The sequence below is a fragment of the Xenopus laevis genome, chromosome 6L (genome assembly GCF_017654675.1).
Source record: "Xenopus laevis strain J_2021 chromosome 6L, Xenopus_laevis_v10.1, whole genome shotgun sequence".
Taxonomy (NCBI): domain Eukaryota; kingdom Metazoa; phylum Chordata; class Amphibia; order Anura; family Pipidae; genus Xenopus; species Xenopus laevis.
Window position 1 is genome coordinate 111,029,541 of NC_054381.1, and position 22,256 is coordinate 111,051,796.

The following is a 22,256-nucleotide window of genomic DNA, read 5'->3' on the forward strand; positions in this document are numbered from 1 at the left end:
TTTGCTAGGTTTAGAGCAAGAAATAAAATATTTTTTAATCAAAACAATAAGAAAAAAACGATGGTTAGCACAAGCCCTATTGCACTGATATGGAAAAGGTGGATATAGTCCGTTTAATGCAAAGCTATATCTGTAGAATATGATGTGTGAATACTGTACTAAGAAGGCAATGACCAGTTTTTCCTCTCCCATACAAACTCTTCATATATTTAAAAAAAAGAAAAAAAAACGGACCCTAGTAACATCCTGTTCTTTCTGTAAGCACCTTTGATTGGGTGACTGCTGCGTGCTTCCCTTTTACGGTTCTGCCAGCCACAAGATGGCCGCCTAGTTAACGTAGTTGTGACGCGCCTCTCGGCGCTGGGAGTCATTCTGCTGTTTCCTGTCCCTCACTGAGCTGGGAAGGAAGAGGAAGCGAGGCGCATAGTGACAGAGGGGGAGGACACAGGTGAGCGGAGATGTGTTTCTTCTGTACTGAAATAGTCATCTGTGTACGTATGCTTTCTAGTTGTATATATTTAGTGGAGATGTGTGTTCTCTCTATGGCCACGTAGCTTATCGCTTTCACCACAAATAGTGTGAAGTATTCTCATACATCACAGTCCTATTTGTCACTGTGGTTCTGTTTGTTTGCAAGTTCCACAGCTGGAAGGGTTTGCAGTGAATCGCAGACCCCGGTGTGCAGCTTTGCTACAAAGTCGCAGTGAATGTTTTGCGCTTTGCAGTGGTTCAGGCTGGGTCACGCCAACTGGATTTTATTGGCTTTTTCCTTACTTATCTGTGATTTGGCACACATTATAGCCTTCAGTGAATGTGCAGATGCTGCTGACATGTACACACACACACACTCTGCTGACATGTACACACACACATGTACACACACACGTACACACACTCTGCTGACGTACACACACTGCTGATGTGTACACACACATGTACACACACACACACACTCTGCTGACATGTTCGTACACACACACACACACACACACACACACACACACACACACACACTGCTGACATGTACACACACGTACACACACACATTGCTGACATGTACACACACACGTACACACACTGCTGACATGTGTACACACACACACACTGCTGACATGTACACACACACGTACACACACACACTCTGCTGACATGCACACACACACAATACCCTGTATAATGCTCTCACACACACAATACTATATACTATAATGTCCAAAGTTTTAGAAGCTACAAACCGTTTCTTGAGTGTTTGGGCTGCTCAATCCAACAGTGATCTGGTTTTGCCACTTCCAGAATGTATATAACATGTAGAAAATGAAGGTTCACTGGAGAGCAATTGTATTCAATTTATATTGCTTTTATTATGGACCAGAGGAAGGACCCAAGAGGTCCGAAACCTGTTGTGCTATGCACCCAGAATAAAAGCAATTTAAATTGAATACAATTGCTCTCCAGTGAACCTTCATTTTCTACACACACACAAAATACCCTGTACAGTGATCTCACACACACAAAATACCCTGTACAGTACTCTAACACACCAAATGAGCTCAGGTAAAGCTGTTGGGCTGCTAGAATATTGCACACAGCACTAAGACTATTTGCTGCTATTTTCAATGTGCCAAAGCTCCCTCATCCTGCTAATAATCTCTCTAGAGTAAGTCTGAGTTGCTGCAATTCATATTTTTCAGTTTGGCAGGAGATGTAATAATGGATTTGGCGAATCCCATACCTTTATGTCAGGAGACACTATTCAGAGTGGCAGTGTGGTTTTATTTAGGCTTCCCTTTTAACACAGAGATTAGAATTCAATGCAATTTAGTAGCTGGAAAAAAAACTTTTGTGAAGTTTCAGTATTAAAAAGACGTACTAAAAGTAAGGATTTTAATAAATGGAACTACCTCTTAATAAAAGTCAGGATTTCAAAATACAGGTTTGGGACCTGTTATCCAGAATGTTTGGGACCTGGGGTTTTCCGGATAAGGGATCTGTCTGTAATTTGGATCTTAATCATGTAAAAATTCGATGAATCTCAATAGGCTGGTTTTGCCTCCATTAAGGATTAATTATATCTTAGTTTGTATCAAGTACAAGCTACTGTTTTATTACTACAGAGAAAAATGAAATCATTTTTAAAATTTTAGATTATTTGGATAAAATTGAGTCTATCAAAGACATCCTTTCTGTAATTCTGCATTTTCTGGATAACAGGTTCACGGATAACGGACCCCTTACCTGTTTAGGACCATAAGACAGAGTTCTGATTTATTAAAAACGATAAAATGTGTCTTTGTTTTGTCTTCACAATCTTCCCTTGATGTTCACCGCCTACAGGTGTGAGGTTACGAATAGGCATTGATGCTAAATATGATTGTTTAGGGTGTGTCCCTGTGGAGTAAGACATTTGTTTTGAATTGGCGTGGGAAATTTGAAGGTTTTATATATTGGCAAATATAATAATGATATTATTTAGTCTATAAGTGTTTGTATTTGTGTATAATATAATGTATACACTCACATATAAAAACAGCTGCTTTAAAGATCTATATTTAAACTGCTTTATTGGCCCCCTGCATAATTGACTCCTGCTAACAAAACAAACACAACAACAAAGGGGGAAGGGAGGGGGTTGTATTCTGGTATTCTGCTACTTGATTCCCCCCCCCCATATATATATATATAATTTTTTTATTATTTATTCATTTTTGTTATAATATAATAACCAGCTGTGTGGCTGTGAATACCATTATAACCTCTACCAAACATTGTACCAGTGTATTACTTTTTTTTGTATTGCCAATATATTTGTAATGAGTTTTATAGGCTAATTTATATTTAATTTAATTTATTTTTTAGCAATGATATTTAACAACTGGTTTATTATTATTTTTAACTGTTTTTCATTCTTGCGGTTTATTGGTGGTAATTGTATACTGTCAGTCGTATTCAAAACTTGTGTTATGGTTGTTAGTGTGTATTTTGTTGTTCACAGCCAAGAAAGGAGGGCACTCAGGAAAAAAAGCAGGTTTATTGCAGGGTCTTGCGGGTAACAAGCGCCTAACGCGTTTTGGTAATGGAGCCTATGATGAGAGGATTGTTACCCGCAGGACCCTGCAATAAACCTGCTTTTTTTCCGGATTGCCGTCCTCTCTTGGTTGTGGAGATTGTGGACAGAGCACCCGGACTTTTATCTGGAGCAGCTACGGGAACGTGAGTTTTTTGAGCGGTGCTTTTTCTTGTATGTACTGTATTTTGTTGTGGGCCAGCAACAGTCACCATTTCTAGAGAAGAGAAAGAGGCAGTGTAATACTGGTGAGCGCAGTGGGTCGCTTGCTATTGACTGTGTGAAAATACTTTTCAGCAATCCGTTGATAATCATGGCTTGTGGTACCTCTCTTTGAAACCAATAGCACTTTGACCAGCAAGATTTTTCCCTGGTTAAAAAATAATAGTGATAAAATTCTTATTGAGCCATTTATCATAGACTTTTTCAGGCACATTAGAAAAAAACATTTCCTAGATATGTTTTGCTTACATCCTTCAAAAGTTTAAAAAAAAAATACTCGTGAATGATCTTGCAACAAATGTTTTGTTCAGCAACTTTCTTCAGGTGTTTAAAGGATATAAATACAATGTCTGAAAGTAGTCTGCAGTGACAACCTAGGGCTGAGAGAATTCTATGTGGCAAACTTGTGTAATAGTGCTGCCGATTAAGCTCCTGAATACTTGATTGTCTCTGGGGGGAATCTCTAAACCAAATATTAATGTAGAGTTATTCAGAGTTATTTTGGAGCACTTCAGTTTATATTAATAATCCATGTTTCATTTATTCATTGTGTTGTATTCTTTTAATTTTCCGTTACTTGTTTTGTTACTTCCATCCCTTCCCTTCCCCACCTGTTGAAACTCAATAAAAGACATGCTTTCAAAAAATAATCCATGTTTCATGGTTTCTGAGATATTAGCCGTTTTAGCCTGCTGACATCTGGATTTATGCTTAGTTATATGCTGGGGCCTTATTGTTAATTGACTCTTTGGGTGCTGTTTCCAGTAGGCATCACTCTGTACTGTTCTCTCCATGTCTGTTTTACATTTTGAAAAACTGTGTAGATAGTAATAGCTGGAGGCAAGCAGCCCTCCTGCTTGCTGGCAGCACAACAGTATAATGCTCTGCTACTTGGCTGTGCCCAGTTATTGCAAAGCACAGCCTGAGTCACCATAACATTTAGCATGATCCACAGAGAGGCAGGAACCAATGAGGGGCAATGCAGCCTATTTACACTACATTTGGGATCAAACAGGGAACATGCCCCAGGGTATTACTGTGTCTGTAAATGCAAAGATAGCAGTTCATTAATTAGGAGTTGCAATGTGTAACAGCATCTTTGCAATCTCTGCTTTGATATGTACACATTTGGGTTAACAATTGCAGCAGTAAAAGAAATATACATGTCTTCCTATTATTTTAATCGGGATTTCCTATTTTTGTGAACTAAAGCTTCCGTGCAGCCTTCCTGTGCCGAGTATGCTGATTGCTTTATTTTGGGGGCAGCTGCAGGGCTGGCAGTTTGAAGTCGCTGGTCTAAAACATGAAATCATTTCCCGTGCCTTTGGAAAATAAATCCATAAAAGATCCCTTAAATCTCTACCAGTGTTGGTTAGTGGATCATATATAATGTATGAGAGAATGCCACAGGCGTGTCAGGCAGCTCCTCAGTAGTTGGAAATCCAGCCTTTCCAGTTCATCTTGGTATATACAAACGAGTCCTATTTAAGCATGTGGAACATGGTGTTGCCTTCCTCTGGGGCCACTTTCAGGTCAGCTGCTCAGAATATGCTTTCATGGCTATCTCTACAAAATCTTTGGCTGCAAGTGTGTGTGAAACATCATTGTCAATGGCCTGCAGCATTTTGCATTGCACAAAGTAGCTAGAAATATTAGTTATGAAAAAAACTGAGAATCAATACATACAGAGCAAGTCTGATATAGTCTAAACTGATATATTAGAGGTAAAACAAAGGCATTCATGTGACCGTAAATACTTGTAAATTTTTGTAGTTTGAAAATGCTATGAAATATATGATGAACTTAATGATCTTGTGTTTTTTTCAGATGCCATGGACAGGTAACAGAGACTTGGGCTTAGTAACAAAGAAAGGGTGTCAGCAGAATGACAGAGTGTTTCCTGCCCCCAGCCAGTAGCCCAAGTGAACATCGCCGGGCTGAGCATGGTGGGAGTTTGGCCAGAACCCCCAGTTCAGAGGAGATCAGTCCCACCAAGTTCCCCGGCCTGTACCGCACTGGTGAACCCTCGCCTCCTCATGACATCCTTCATGAGCCCCCAGACATTGTGTCTGAAGACGAGAAAGACCATGGCAAGAAGAAAGGAAAGTTCAAGAAAAAAGAAAAGAGGAGTGAGTATGCAGTTTCTGCAAATGGTTTGATAAGTATTGCACATGCAAAGTGAAGCCTTCTGAAATCAGAAGGTATTTACTTGTCTCTTGCCATACACACATAGTGTTGCCACCTGGCCGGTAAAACACCAGCCAAGGCCGGGGCCGGTATTACAAATTTACTGGCAATGTAGCTGCCGGTAAATTTGTAATACATCAAACAAATGCCCGCGGCCTGCACCCAGCCTAGTAAAAACTTACCTTTTTGCTGCTGGCTTGAGTCCAAACGCGCGCTGTGGCCCCGCCCCCTTTGACGTCACGACTGGCCCAGCCAATTTACGCGCCATCGATCCACCCCCTTAATTGTCGCGACCCGCCCCTTTGCAGCCAGGGCCCGCCCTTTTATTCCTGCCCCCTCCACCAGCCGGTAGAGATTTTTTTAAAGATGGCAACCCTATACACACAGCACTGCCTAAATACCAAAAATTTGAGTTTTAATTCTCCAATAAGGCATTATTAGTGGATATATGCAAATCACTCCTGAAATGCATGTCTCTGTCCATGATGCCTTAAGGGAGAATAGAAACTCTCGTTTTTGGTATTTAGGCTGTGCTATGTGTATGGCATGAAAAAATGAAATACCTTCTAAAATCAGAAGGCTTCACTTTGCATGTAATTGCTTGCGATTGGCATTCTGGCTCCTTTTAGACAATCTCACCCTAACCAGGTTCGATTTTCTAAGTATTACACAAGGAACACAGTTTATACTGGCTATATGCTGGCATTACTGAAATAAACGCACATGTTTTTTTTCGTGATGTCTGAGTGACCTCTGCTCTTTATATTCTCTCTCTCTCTCTCTCTCTCTCTCTCTCTCTCTCTCTCTCTCTCTCTCTCTCTCTCTCTCTTTATTTTTTGGGTTATACTTCCTATTTTATATATTTTAGTAATGTTCTTTGTTCTCTGTTTGCCAGCGGAGGGGTACGCTGCCTTTCAAGAGGACAGTTCTGGGGATGAAGCTGAAAGCCCATCCAAAATTAAGAGGTCTAAGGGAATCCATGTCTTCAAGAAGCCCAGTTTTTCGAAGAAGAAAGAGAAAGATTTCAAAATAAAGGAGAAACCAAAAGAAGACAAGCACAAGGAAGAGAAGCACAAAGAAAAGAAGTCCAAGGACCTGACTGCTGCCGATGTAGTCAAACAGTGGAAGGAGAAGAAGAAAAAAAAGAAGCCAACTCCAGAGCCCGAGTCCCTCCCAGTGGATATCCCCAGGCTGAGGCCTGTGTTTGGCATTCCTCTGGTTGAAGCAGCAGAGCACACCATGATGTATGATGGGATAAGGTTACCAGCAGTATTTCGGGAGTGCATTGACTACATTGAGCAGCATGGCATGAAATGTGAAGGCATCTACAGAGTGTCTGGTAAGTCTGAAAAATCTTGTAAAATAAAAAAGTATTTTAACACTGCAGTGTTCATTAAGAAGTAATATTTTACTTTACTACATGTTTAGTTGGTATCTTACAATTGATTTAAAATTAATCAAAGGTTTATTATATGTGAGGTGTTGGAAATGGTTTTAGATGGGGGAACATTTAAAAACCAGCCTGTGTAAATCTATATATATATATATATATATATATATATATATATATATATATATATATATATATATATCATGCAAGCCGACGTGACGTTTCGGTCCACACAGGGACCTTTCTTGCCTTGAGAAAAGTCCCTGTGTGGACCGAAACGTCACGTCGGCTTGCATGCGATTTCACATTACAGATTTGAGTATATCACAAGAGATCTCGGTGTTGCTGGTCTTCTTTTTGCTTATATTATACATTTCTGTGCACCCAAGGGATGTTGCAAAGGCGGAGTGCTGCCCTTACCAAGTAATTATATGCTTATAAACGGTGAGTTCTGATGTCATCAGTTATAAAGTTCTAATTTCTGTCACATGACTCACTGAAACTTGTGTATTATAATAAATAAAGTACCCCCAGTTGCAAAATATGTGGATATTATAAGTTACTCCGGAGTTCCATGACCTGTATAATCAGTCCCACCAGTATGGTCATGAAACTCCTCAGTAACTTATAATATCCTTATATTTTACAAGAGGGGGTACTTTATTCACTATAAACTATTGGTTATATTCAGATTCTAGGTGTTTGTATGGTTTATAAGTATTATGCATTTGTTTATATTGCCTTAAATAAGCCTCCTCAAAATGTCTGCCCTGTCTGCAATCACCCTGAACCAGTAAAACTCACCTTTCTACAATATGTTGATTGTTTTCAGTTAAACCCTTTGAATTCTGCAGACAATATAATCAGTACTTAGAATGGGGATAAGCACTATGAAGCAGCACTATGTACATCTTCATGGAGATATGTTTATATGTGAACTTAGATGAAATAGGGAGAGGATCGTGTGTAGAAAGTACTCTTACCCTTTATAAAGGGTAAAATAAAATCCAGGTTTATATATAAGCTTATGTAGTTATTATTTTGCATTCCCAGGAATAAAGTCAAAGGTGGATGAGCTAAAAGCAGCTTATGACCGAGAGGAGTCTCCAAACCTGGAGGATTATGAGCCATACACAGTGGCAAGTTTATTGAAGCAATACCTGCGGGAGCTACCGGAAAATGTGCTCACCAAAGATCTAATGCCAAGGTTTGAGGAGGCGTGTGGCAAGAGTACAGAAGGGGAGAGGCTGCAGGAGTGTCAGCGCTTATTGAAGGAACTGCCCGAATGTAACTTCTGCCTGACTTCATGGCTAATAGTGCACATGGACCATGTTATAGAGAAGGAACTTGAAACAAAAATGAACATACAGAACATTTCTATAGTGCTCAGCCCTACTGTTCAGGTACAGAAGAAATGCCTGCCAGAGCTTGGCATGGGGTTCTGGTTTTAATCATATTTTCTGTGAGTGAGTGGTCTTGTGTGAATGGGCAGTACGTGGGCATTCAGTTTAATCACTTTTGCTTTGCTGTGTACTACTAACAACGTGCAACTGAGAACTGGGCAATGCAATATATGTTTTCAAGAAAAGGTAAGATGCATTATAAGGGGTATGATGTTGATTGATATTTTAAGAGAATTTGCAGTTGGTCTTAATTTTGTAATTGGATTTTGAATTATTTAGATTTTTTGTTCAGCAGCTGGCGACCCTAGCAATTAGATAGCAGCTATCTTGTTGCTAGGGTCAAATTTACCCTTGCAACCAAATGGTGGCATGAGAGACTGCAATATGAATAGTAGGGGACCTGAATATAAAGATAAGTAATCAAAATTATCAATAACACTACATTTATAGCCTCACAAATCAATAGTCTATTGGAAAATAAATAATTAATAAACTATACCAAATAACTGAAAACAAGTTAAAAAGTTAAGCTAAGTAGGTCATTCTATAAAATACTAAGGGGCAGATTTATCAAAGGTCGAAGTTCGAAGTTAAAAAAAACTTCGAACTTCGAATTCAAAAAGACCAGTCGAATGGAGGTCTAAGTTTTTTGGGGTCCGAATTCAACCTACTTCGAATCGTACCAACATACTTCGATCAAAGTTTTTTTAACTTCGACCTTCGATCTCACAAACTAGGAGCTCCCCCATGGGCTAAAACAGCACTTCGGCAGCTTTTAGGTGGCGATTGGTCGAAGTCGAAGTTTTAAAGAGACAGTACTTCAAAAAAATTCCACTATCGAATTTTGAAGTTTTTTTGAACTTCGAATCGAAGTTGGACTATTCGGTCGAAGTACCCAAATATTCACTTCGATCTTTGATAAATCTGCCGCTAAATGTAAATGTGAGCTACCCCTTTAAGCAAACAAGATATTAAGGATATTAACCATAAAATTAGCTTTAAGTGAGATGTAGAATGAATAATTCTGGCACTGATTGCAACTGCATACATAATGGACCCCTCCCTCGCATTTTCCAATACTGAAGTTGCCTTGTCTGCAGGACTATTAGGCATTGGGTTAGATGAAGGCTTTTATACTTTACAGTAAAGCTAAATATATACAGCATGCTGCAAAAACAAATCAAAAAGGCTACATAGTCTGGAAGTCAAAACCCCCATCAACTGGCCCACGTTTAAATGTGGAGCTTTTCTAAAGGCTAAATCTGTTCTTCCTTCCTTCCTTCCTGGATCCCACTGGAAAACAGACAATAGCTGATGGCTTTCATGAGTGCTTGCCTGAAAAAAAAATCAAGTGGCAAATGCTGATATAGTTACATTTACAGGGTTAGTATCTGGTGATGGCATATCATCATCATTAATTTATGTAGCCCCGACAAGATACGCAGTGCAAATAACCTGTGTTTTTAAATAATTATTCTGTCATTGAACAGTGATCAGTCTTGTAGATTGCCAAGCACATCATTTTTTTTGCCATAAATTCACATATAAGATGTTGTAAGAAGTACTGTACCAGGAAAATTCCAGCACATTATATAAATAAAATTGCTTTAGTATCATCATGCTTAACTTTAATAGCTACATAAGGGCTCATTTGTGTATGCAAGTGCAGTGTTTTCACCACAATTCCAGCATCATTGTGGTGCAGTTGCGCTGAACCCAATGCATTTGCATCCAGTTTGCCAAAATTAATACAACTGTGACTGGATGTCTAACAGAACAGAAGAGAACACTACTTCCTGCCTTTCAGCTCTCTAAGTCTGAGTTAGTCAGCAACGGGGGGGGGGGGGAACATGGGACATAACTGTTCAGTGAGTTTGCAATTGATCCTCCGCATTCAGCTCAGATTCAAAAGCAACAGTTATGACCCATGTGGCCCTCCCTCAAGTCTCTGTTTGGTTACTGCCAGGTAACCAATCAGTGGAAACCAAGAGAGCTGCAAAGCAGGAAGTAGTGTTCTGGCTATTATGTTAGACACCCAGTCACTCCAGCTAATTTTTTGGCTAAATAACTGTTGAAAACATTTTTTATTTTTCACAGTGTATCTATTCACCCAGTTTTTATTTTAATACTGAACAATTCCTTTAAGTAACTTGTAAATGTATTTGCTACTGAAATCAGTTATCAGTCCGGGCATTCACAATCTCTGACTTCTAAAACAATGTTGCAAGCTAAAGACCTAGAATAGAACTGACTCCCGTTTCTCTTTAAATGCTCTTGAGTATTGTAAAGGGACATTAAGGGGTCATTTATCAACATCCCTTTTCATGTTTTAAGTGAAATTAGATTTTTTTTTTTTTTGTGGCAAAAATCACGAATTTGAGTTTCCAAAACTCAACATTTTTAGATTTATCAAGTGCAAAGAACTCAAAAACTCGAATGTAAACATTTGGCATCTCAATGTTCATGAATTCATGTAGAACTTAATGAGAGTTGCATTCGCAAAATTCAGGCTGTAATCAAATTGAATTTTTGAGATGAATTTGAAATTTGGTTAGAAATGATGGGTAGAATGTGATTTCACCTCTGTTTTTTTTCATGTTTGTGCAAGATCCAGTTTTAAGTGTTTTTTAATAAATAAGCACACACATTCGAGATTTACAGGATATTTGTGGCTCTTGTGTATTGTAAGTGCTTAAGATCTCTCATATGTTTAGGCCCTTAGATTCCATGAATGGTACTTTATTGTACCTAGGTATAACAAGCCATACTGTGGCAGAATATCCTAAGCCCATATGATTAAGTCAACATTTTATAATGTAGCCCTGCTGGAAAACATAAGAATATTAGAAGTTACCCTATAAATGGCACAAGGCTGCCAAGTTTTTTTTATACAAGTCATAGAACTCTGAGATAACTTCAGATATCCTCAGATGTAATGTGTGTGTCACACTAGTCACTGAACCTTTTGTATTATAACAAATAATGTACCCCCTGTTGTAAAATATGAGCATAGAAGAAGTAATCTTAGATTCCCATAACCTGTATAAAAGCACTCGGCCTTTGGTTTTGTGCCTTTTCCTGGTCATTAAATTTATTGGTGACATAAATTATCCTTATAGTTAACAATAGGTGGTACATTATTCCCTATGTATATTTATTATAGAAGACTCATAGGTCTGTGACATGCCAAATGTTTCTTTTCAATGTGCTGCTCCACAAGAGCAAAGTGATTACCTGCTAATTCCATTTGCTGCTAGTTTTATACATTTCTGCTGCTTCTAAAGGGCAACAAGAGTGTACAAATCACTTCTAAACTAGCAAATCATTTTCATCCTGTATGTTATCCAGCTTTCTGCTTTGTGTGGCTGTGATTCATTCACACCTTGGGATGCTTAGCCTTAAATGTGTAAAATATAGGCCAGAACACATGCATAGCCATACTTTTTTCTTCTCTGTGATTGTAAACTGACAGTTTCGTTCCAGATTCCTTTTTTTATTGTGTCAGACTCCTAAAACTAGCTTGTATACTTACATTTAACAACTGCATGTTCATACAGATACAAAAGCTCACTATTTGTTTGACTTATACCTGTTACACCCACATCGACTCACCACTGGAGCTAATAAACTCTGTATGTGATTGTGTGTGTGTGTGTCAACAATTAACAATGGTTAATGAGGTTTACAGAGCATGTAAAAAAAATCAGCTACACTTCTGATAAATGCAGGGTTTTGGGTGCCAATGATTTACAGAGGGACTGTATATATTTTAAATGCAGCTTTCTAGCTGGACAGCAAAACCAAGCTCTGTGCCCTATTATTTATATACTGAGCAAAATGTGTGCAGAAGGAAAATGCAAACATATACTTCTTTAAAATGCAATTTGTGTGCTAATTCGAATGACATTGGTTGCATGTAGTGTAAGTAATCTGTATACAGGTATAGGATCCATTGTCTGGAAACCCATTATCCATAAAGCTCCAAATTGAAGAAAGACCATCTCCCATAGAACTCCATTTGATCTAAATAATCCAAGCTGTTAAAGGCAACGTACTGTCTCTGATAAATTAGAAATGGCTAAATGATAAAGGGCTGAAAGTTGTACGGCCTTGAAATTATATTTAAGTGGGATTTATTGTGTCCAAATTCTTGTACAGGTATGGAATCCATTATCCAGAAACCGTTCAGAATGGCAAATTATAGGCTATGTAACATTTCATATACAGGTATGGGACCTGTTACCCAGGATGCTCGGGACCTAGGGTTTTCCTGATGATGGATCTTTCTGTAATTTGGATCTTAATACCTTAAGTGTACTAGAAAATGATTTCAACTTTAAATAAACCCAATAGGCTGGTTGGTATCTTAGTTGGGATCAATTACAAGCTACTGTTTTAATATTACATTGAAAAGGTAAATCTTTATTAACAATTTAATTATTTGGATAAAATGGAGTCTACGGGAGACAGCCTTCCTGTAATTCTGAGCCTCACGGATAACGGATCCCATAACTGTATATGTGAATGTCAGCAGGCCACTGCCCTCAGTGATAATGAGCTATTTGAGGCACAAGAAGAAGCCCACTGCAGTCACTGCAGATTTGTAGGCCTATTCTTGCTGATTAAAATGATATTATTCACTACAGTTGTGCTGTTCGTAAATTGTTACCAGGTCTGTGACAAGTAAAACATATCATCTCGTTTTATCATGTTGTTTTACTTTCTATTCAGTTTTACAATTTGTTTCTTCTCCTCAGATTAGTAACCGTGTCCTGTATGTGTTTTTTACACACGTCCAAGAGCTCTTTGGAGGAGTTCAGATAAAGCGAGTGATTAAGCCTTTGCGCTGGTCTAACATGGCTACCATGCCGGCATTGCCTGAAACACAGGAAACCATCAAGGAAGAAATTCGGCGGCAGGTTTGTCCCCAGTATTTTAGTAATGATAATGTAATCATTAAGTCTGCCGTTTCCATGTTGTTTGGCATAGATTTAGTAAACAAAGCACACAAAATATGCAAACTATTAACAAAATATATCCGTGTCCAAACAGGGAAAACAATGGTAACTGTAGAGATAAACAGGAATGGGAAATGAGAGGAAGGAAAAGTTCTAGCTAACTTCTAGGTTACTCTAGGGCTGACCAGCTGCATGACCAGAGGCTAGATACAGATGTCCACAGGGATTTTTATGACATCCTAGTCTGGCTTTATAATATTTATTTTTATATACAATTTAATAGACTCTTTCTCTATAAACATGAGGTATAACAAATAATTGCCTCACTACATGTAATAAATTAAAGAGGTTGTTCACCTTCAAACAACTAGTTAGTTTCAGATAGTTTACCAGAAATATTATTATTATTATTATTATTAACATGTATATATGTACATATTGCGTAGCACTGTAAAGTAAATGTGATTATACAACTAAATGACATGAATTATATACATAGAACATATGGAGTTACATACATCACAATCAATACAGGTACAAAAGGTGAGGAAGGCCCTATGCAAAGAGCTTACACTCTAAAGGAAAGGGAGTAATACACTAGGTGTGGGAGTGGGCAAGATCGAATTAGGTGGGTGAGAAATGTGGTATTGTATGTGGTGTTGCGTTTAGTAGTTAAGAAGAGTGAGGGTAGGCTTCTCGAAAGAAGTGCGTTTTAACAGTTTTCTTGAAAGCAGAAAGGTTGGGAGAAAGTCGGACAGACAGTGGGAGAGAATTCGAGAGGAGGGGAGCAGCCCTTGCAAAGTCTTGAATGTATGCATGTGAGGAGGTAATGAGAGAAAAGTTGAGTAGCAGGTCAGTAGAGGAGCATAGTAAGCGGTTGGGTGAGTATATAGAGATGAGTTCAGAGATGTAGGGTGGGGCAGAGTTATGAAGTAAAGACTTTTTCCAATTACATTCTATTTTCTATGTGTTACTGTTTTTCTAATATTGAAGTGTAAAGTGTAATTTTTCACCTTCTAAAGCAGCTCTGGGAGGGGGGGTCGCCCACCCTGTAAACTGTTCTAAATGGATACATTTAGTTGATACATTTCTTATCTTTGTCCCTGCTGAGCAGAATCTCTGGGTTTCATTACCGGCAGCTGTTAGAATTGATACAATAGTTGCTAATACTCCAGAATATGCTGCTGAGAAATGTATCAACTAAATTTTGCACAATTGTAACAGTTTAGAATCTGCGCCTGAATTACTGAGCTGCCAGACTCAAACACCAGAGACACGAACATTCAACTTTAAACTTAGATTTTGGGAAAACGGTTAAAAATAAATAATGGAAAGTAACTGAGAAAAATCTTTATTTCTGAGGAACAATCTGAAAACAACTGAACTGAATATAGTGTTGGGAAGGTGAATATCCCCTTTAAACATCAGTGTATCCCATTTTTTCTTCTTGTACTGTTTCTAATATTCTATGTACTGTTTCTAATATTCTAATATACTGTTTCCTATATTCATGTTCGCAAGGGTCCTGCACAGACTGGCAGTTTAGGGGTCTAATTTGCAGAGCAGATTCAGTGTAAAGAAATGGAAAGTTATTTACATGTACTGTACTCTGTTAAATTATTCCTTTTAGAGAAACGCTACATCTTTTTTTTTTTTTTTTATCTATCTAATAAATATATATATACTGACCAATGTAAGATATATTCTCTCTCTCTCTCTCTCTCTCTCTCTCTCTCTCTCTCTCTCTCTCTCTCTCTCTCTCTCTCTCTAATATAACCCACTTAGCATTATTTTCTGTTGCACAGGAGTTTCTTCTAAACTGTTTACATCGGGAACTTCAGGCTGGAATAAAGGACCTGTCCAAAGAAGAGCGGCTGTGGGAGGTGCAGAGGATTCTGACTGCTCTGAAAAGGAAGCTCAGAGAGGCAAAAAGACAGGTGTGTGAAGTCAATAGCTGTTCCTCTCCTGCCAGGGCAGAGTCTTTGTAGCTTCAATGCACAACAATGTATTCTCTTGTGTGGGTATTGGACAAGTACCAGCATACTGGATAAATGTGGCACATGGATAAAGGGCTCATTTACTTGGCCAGCACAGCTGCACATGTTTCACATGCTTTTCACAGATAACCCTTTTTGTGTTGTTTCTGAGCTTTTTTGCAATTTTAAACATTACTTCTAGCCACTTGCATTAGCTTTTAATAGGAATGTCTTTGCTATAAGGTAAGGTAAGACCTTGTCACCAAGGAGCAAAAAAACTGCCCAGTTACCTTTAAAGTGCATGGATTTAACGGAGACTTGATAAACTGTAAAGAATCTACTGATAAATAGTATTTTCTTGATTATGTTTGAAAAAAATCCCATCCCTTACCAGCCTCTCATTCTTCCCTCAAAAGAACTGCTGCACTGAGAGTTTACAAGAGTTCTAGCTTGTGTCTGGTTAGTTGTTGTATTGATACATCTAGCTTGACTTAGAGAAACAGGAGAGGGAGGTGTGATGAAATAAAATGCCAACGCATGAAAAGCATGCAGAGTAAGTAATTAATACTATGACATAAAATAGAACTAGTTGTGACGCATTATGACTGCATCCAAACAAAATACATAGACCCTGAACAAATATGTAAACTATAGGGGAGTACAGATTTAAGGTTAGTAAGGGACAAACATGGTATAAATAGTTAGTGGATTTGTTGCATCCCTAAGGACTATCAGTACTACAGTACTTTTTTTTGGCCAACCATTCGTGAAAGATTCATCTCAATACCAAACTGAATCCGAACTCTAATTTGTATATACAAATTAGGCCAAAAGAGAACTGCGCTCACAGCGTGTGGTTACAAATTTTTTACTTCCTTTTTTGTTTTGTGGCGGAAAGTTACGTGAATGTAAGGATTCGGGTTCAGCCAAAACCTGCTGAAAAAAGCTGATTCCTGGCCGAACACCAAATTGAATCCTGGATGCATCCCTAATACTCCTCCTAAAACAAAAGTACAGAAACTGTCATGAGTTTTTGTCTTTCTGTAACCTCATTATAAGCTAAAGTATTGTCCTGCATAATATTGGACCCTTAAGGACAGATTGAACCAGAAAAATAAGACCTGCCTGAGTTGGAAGTATCTAAAGTGAGATAAATTAGGTTCTGTAAGTTTCAGATTATTATTCAGATTGTCTCTAAATATCACCCTCTACATCATGCTAAAAGTTAATTTTAAGGTGAAAACCCCCTTTAATTCTACATACCTGCTTAGTAGAGAATCCAGGATTAGCTAAGGCAGAAGGCAATATATAGTAGTGGCAAACGCAAAATGGCCCTGAAGTTGTTAATAAATGGTTACAGAAGCAGAATCTGTCTGTCCTTTTCTGTTCTCTGCAACGCTACTTCCGACTCTTGAAACAATGTAGCAGAAGAAAGCTGATTTAATAGTCAGAACCAGGAGCCTGCTTTGCCCAGGGCTTAAGACCAGAAGGTATGTGCATTGGCATATCAGTGGCCTAAAATGAACCTTTACATGGCCAAGAGCATCAACAGAGCAGCCTTTTGTTTAAACACTGCAAATATACCGGTAAGTCTATATAGTGCTAGGGTATTATTGTGGGTGACAGACCCTGTTCTTCTTGTTTTTTAGGGTTGCATTCCCTTTAGAGTACAACTGCCACATATGTGGACTTTTTTCCATAATGTGTACACTGAGCAAGGATTTCATTATTTTGTCAGGACTGTGAAACAAAGATTGCACAGGAAATTGCCAGCCTGTCCAAAGAGGATGTTTCAAAAGAAGAAATGACAGAAAATGAAGAAGAAGTTCTCAATATACTACTTGCACAGGTATATGAGGTGTAAGGAAGAATGCATGGGTTCAGCACATCCAAAAACTCCTCCTTTCTCCACTGTCACATCATAATCATGATGTAGCATTTGCCATTCACTTTTCAATACCAACTCTGTTAATTTGAGAATAACGGGACTTTTCTGCACATGTAAAGGTTACCCCTAGTTGTATTGTAAAATATATAGGCATTTATTTTTAAATCAGGAGTCATTGCTGGCCAAGACTAGGGTAGAAGGAAAAAAGACACACAGTGGGAACATCCCACATGAGATAAACCTTTGTAAGGTCAGAAACAATCAGTGGTGTTCAACATTTTCCATTGTGACCTGGATAGAGGGGGCCAAATCCATGACAAAATCTGCTCCTCGACTTCTAAATGGGCAGTCCTGGCTTATCCAGCTGTTTTCTGATAAAGACTTACTCTCTAATCGGTCTTTCCAATAAATGTGGCCCCTAACCTTAGAAAGATTACTTTAATATAAAGTTCATATAACATTCTTTAATAAAAAGTTCTGCTGAGCTCAGGAGAGGTGGTTAGGAGCAAAAAATAGGATCAGACAGCGAGAGTTTCTATGGGAACCAGCAATGCAATCTCTTCATTGGCTATTAGACTGGAGGGTGTGTTTAGTAATCTGAGCTGAGAAGAACTGAGCATGCTTGTGGGCCAACAGCCAAAGCAAATTCCTGAGTGAGGGGGCAGAGTGGGTTAGAGGAGGGGATGGAATTCTAAGTGATTAAGGGGATGCTGCAGCCTTACTGTTAACCTTATACAACCAGAGTGGCAGGTATCTAAAGATTTCAAAGAGGCTGATCACTGATTACATTTTTGTAGGGAGGGTGTACATGTCTTTTAATGGGGTTCTATACAGTTTAGCAGCTGACTTGCCAATATATTACAACCTTTAATAGGAATGTGGACAGTACAAATGAAATCTGTTTACATTAAAAACCTCTATTCCCCGCATGTGATAAACTGCACAAAGTTTGCCCAAGTGCAGTAACCAATGGCAACCAATAAGATGTTTGCTTTTAAACTGGTGGCCAGTAAAGCCTACCCACTAATTGGCTGCTAAAGGTGACTTGATCTTTAGCACATCTATTATTACATAACCCCATATGACTCTAGTGAATAGTTTCTCAGGACGTTAGGCATGCCTGATACTAGACATTACAGAGGATCTAACATGTTTTCCAGGAGAATGAGATTCTAACTGAGCAGGAAGAACTTGTGGCAATGGAGCAGTATCTTCGCAGACAAATTGGTACAGAAAAAGAAGAAATAGAGCGGCTCAGGGCCGAAATTTCTGAAATTCAGAGGTATTACACAATCACACACTTCTTATGTGCAGAATACTGGAATTTAACCAGTAACTAGACCACACATTTATTTGTCAGAGAGAAGGAGTTTGCCTATAAATATTGCAGGTAAAGTTGCTGTACCTTGTTAGCCAGTAAAAATGTTACAGGGCAACCCTTATGAAATAAAAAAAATAACAAGTGGTATAAAGGTGATACCTTTATTGGCTAACTAATATAATCCTATAGATATTGAAAGAATGCTACAAATACTACATACTCTCAGAAACTGCTCCAGCTGTTGAACTAGTATTTACAAAAATGTATATATGGAAAAAATATATTGTAATATATTACATTTTTTAAATGTGTGCATCATAGGAGTTAAAATCGAATATAGGTGAATTATGGAAAGGCTTAAGGTATATCCCCAGTATAGAATGTTGGGTGCATCACTCTTCATTGCACTAGGCCGGCAATTTGCATCATATTCCATTTAGTGCATTGTCCCTACAGTTCTCTAGTTCAACTAGTCACAAGAAACAAGTCTAGCTCTCATCTAGTTCTGTTGTTGCCTTTGAACCAACCAAAACGTGACAAAAGTGCTCATTATCTTCCAGCCGCCAACAACACGGTCGAAGTGAGACAGAAGAGTATTCCTCAGAGAGTGAGAGTGAAAGTGAGGATGAAGATGAACTACAGTACATTTTAGAAGATCTGCAGAGGCAGAATGAAGAGCTGGAGGTGATATGGAATGGGCATTACTGTGCCCAATTTGATTCATTTGCACTGTTGCTTGGAATTTAGCTGTTTTTTTTTTTTTAAATACCTAAATATGTTAACTGGACCTGGGTACGATTTCCTCATTTTTAGCTTTATGCTTTGTGACTGAATTAAGGCCCATTAGAAAGCCTAGATGTGATAATAAAATCACTGAACTTTTAAAACAAACAATAGAAACTGTAAGATTTGGGATCATTTCCACCCTGGTGAATTAAAGGAACAGTTCAGTGTAAAAATAAAAATTGGGCAAACTAAAAAATATTTCTAATATAGTTAGTTAGCCAAAAATGTTATGTATAAAGGCTGGAGTGACTGGATGTGTAACATAATAGCCAGAACACTACTTCCTGTTTTTCAGCTCTCTAACTCTGAGTTAGTCAGCGACTTGAAGGGGGGCCACATGGGACATAACTGTTCAGTGAATTTGCAATTGATCCTCAGCATTCAGCTCAGATTCAAAAGCAATGGTTATGTCCCATGTGCCCCCCTCAAGTAACTGATTGGTTACTGCCTGGTAACCAATCAGTGGAAACCAAGAGATCTGTAAAGCAGGAAGTAATGTCCTGGCTATTATGTTACACATCCAGTCACTCCAGTCTTTATACATTACATTTTTGGCTAACTAACTATATTAAAAACAATTTTTATTTTGCACAGCTTATATGTTTACTCAGTTTTTATTTTTATCCTGAACATCAGTTCTGATGGCAAGCTCTAAACATCCAGATCCATTGGTATAGAAATAAGAGCTTTGCCTGTAACAGAATATATAGGTAAGTCCTGTGCAACAGTCAGTATTGTGTCCTAGTCCCATTGTACAGATTGCCAGTCATGGGTAGTTAGTGTTGCTGTCCCGTCTTCAGGTGAAACTAGGGATGCACCGAATCCAGGATTCAGTTCGGGATTCGGCCAGGATTCGGCCTTTTTCAGCAGGATTCGGATTCAGCCGAATCCTTCTGCCCGGCCGAACCGAATCCTAATTTCAATATCCAAATTAGGGGTGGGGAGGGAAATCGCGTGACTTTTTGTCACAAAACAAGGAAGTAAAAATGTTTCCCCTTCCCACCCCTAATTTGCATATGCAAATTAGGGTTTGGGTTCGGTATTCGGCCGAATCTTTCACAAAGGATTCGTGGGTTCAGCCGAATCCAAAATAGTGGATTTGTTGCCTCCCTAGGTGGAACATACCCCAAATCTGTTGTATCTTGTCTTAAAATCATCTTATAAGCAGATATTACAAGTGTTAGTGATTATCTCAGTCCCTGGATTAGGAACACTGGGATATAGCCAGGATCTCTGCTGGGATCAGTGACTTACGTTCTGTACTGTCTCTTTCATCAGATCAAGAATACCCATTTAAACCAAGCAATTCATGAAGAAAGAGAGGCCATCATTGAGTTGCGGGTGCAGCTCCGGTTGTTACAGATGCAGCGTGTGAAATCCGAGCAGCTGCCGGAGGAAGAAGAACTTGTCCGATCCCAGCTGTCGAGAGACAACCTCCCCGAAACAAAAGCCCCAAAAGATCAGCCAAAAGCATTGAAGGAGCAGATGAGACCATCGCCAATTAAAGACTGGAAAGAAACTCTCATCTGAGGCTAAACCCCCCCCCCAACATAAAGACATTTCTCTTACTAACCCATTAATGTGCTTTGCAACACTTGTGCCCTTATTTGTGGGGAGGCTTTTTCATACACACAATGTCCTCCCCCTCTGCCTGGGCTTAGGTTCCTACTAAACTAAACACAGTCAATACAAAGGTTATAGGGCAGCGGTGGGAATTAAAAGGGAGCGTCTTTCCTTAAGGAGAACTTGTATCTAGTGTATCTATACTCACTGGCCGTGTGGTTATGAAAATAAAATGGCTTTGTTTTTACTATTACTGTTTTTATATCTAAACTGTTTTATGGTCTAAACAAACAAGGCAGCGCTTATTTATTCAGGGGATCTATCTTTGTAGCAGCAGATCCTAAAGGTTTTTATTTGAATCCTTCTTTTTTTTTATGATGAAAGCAGGGACTTGTAGCTGTGAGTGCAGCATCTCGAGACTACTATTAATTTATAATCACACTTTGGCTGCCATTTTTTTGGTCTGGTGAAGGGCTTTTTTTTCTCCCCCTCTGTTGTATGTACAACTGGCACTGAGTTGGGGAAAGATCACAACACCAGCAAAACGGTGCTTGTTCTTTGTGCTAATGTCCTTTTATATGGAAAATAAACAAACATTTTATTTTCATGCTCACATCTTCTATCACAGAGTATTCAGAGTGAGTTCTCCTTAAGGCAACGTCTGATATTGCAGGCACGCTGCTCTCAGATCTTCTATCTGGTGGATGGGAAAGTAACTCACAACAGCAGTGTGTTTCCCTTTTGCTGCATGGAGGCGGCAGCTAGGCTTGTGCGTGATATATATTTTCGCTTTGAAAGGGCAAAACCAGTTGCTTCAGTCACCTGCTTTCCTCCGCATTTTGGCTCTGCACGTTTAATTGCAAAGCCTTATTCATCTCATAGGGGCTGATTTACTAAGAAATGTTCATATACAGAGAAAATAGAAGGTTTAGGGCACTCTAGGAAGCCTCGTATAGAATAGGTTAGTTAAAAAGTAGAAAAAAATCTCTATGTAAACAATCACCTCGAGCCTAACGCATTTCGTGTCCTTAAGACTCTTAATCATAGGCTATGGCTATAAGCCTATGATTAAAAAGATACACCAGAAATGTACCATAAAATTGACTTTGCATGCTTCTTATAATTTTGCCATGAAGTGTTTGCCCAATGCTTTTACATTAACTATCTTGACTCCTTGTGATCTCCTATGAGGGGGCTGCCATATTTGTGCAGCCGGAGTCCGTTGGCATTAGAAACTCTAACTGACAGGCTGAGATGGGACAGTCAGGTTTAGGAACTTCAACTAACAATAACTTACAAAAACAAACCTCTCAGCCAAAAACAATCAGCATGGCCTATAGGTGACTTTTAATGTACATTCATATTTTAAAAAGTAGTTTTTTAGTGTCAGTATCAAGTGTCTTAGGGACACAAAATGCGTTAGGCTCCAGATTATTGTTTTAATAAAGATTTACTTTTTAAATAACCTATTCTATATGTGACTTCCTAGAGTGCTTCT

General features: G+C 38.6%; 1 protein-coding gene across 1 annotated transcript; it reads left to right on the forward strand.

Moving 5' to 3' along the window:
* Positions 1 to 294: 294 nt before the first annotated feature.
* Positions 295 to 21,008, forward strand: ralbp1.L (ralA binding protein 1 L homeolog). The gene is made up of 10 exons (XM_018267888.2): positions 295 to 448; positions 5,114 to 5,415; positions 6,369 to 6,812; positions 7,917 to 8,266; positions 13,024 to 13,185; positions 15,030 to 15,161; positions 16,939 to 17,049; positions 18,249 to 18,370; positions 18,970 to 19,093; positions 20,474 to 21,008. The coding sequence occupies exons 2-10, from the start codon at positions 5,172 to 5,174 to the stop codon at positions 20,723 to 20,725; spliced, it is 1,941 nt and encodes a 646-aa protein (XP_018123377.1). The 5' UTR covers positions 295 to 448; positions 5,114 to 5,171; the 3' UTR covers positions 20,726 to 21,008.
* The last annotated feature ends 1,248 nt before the right edge of the window (positions 21,009 to 22,256 follow it).

Bases quoted from the DNA above. Each gene is read 5' to 3' on its own strand.
- ralbp1.L (XM_018267888.2), top strand. From the start codon at position 5,172: ATGACAGAGTGTTTCCTGCCCCCAGCCAGTAGCCCAAGTGAACATCGC. The intron at 8,267-13,023 runs GTACAGAAGAAA...TCTTCTCCTCAG, and splicing joins TGCTCAGCCCTACTGTTCAG to ATTAGTAACCGTGTCCTGTA. The intron at 19,094-20,473 runs GTGATATGGAAT...CTCTTTCATCAG, and splicing joins GGCAGAATGAAGAGCTGGAG to ATCAAGAATACCCATTTAAA.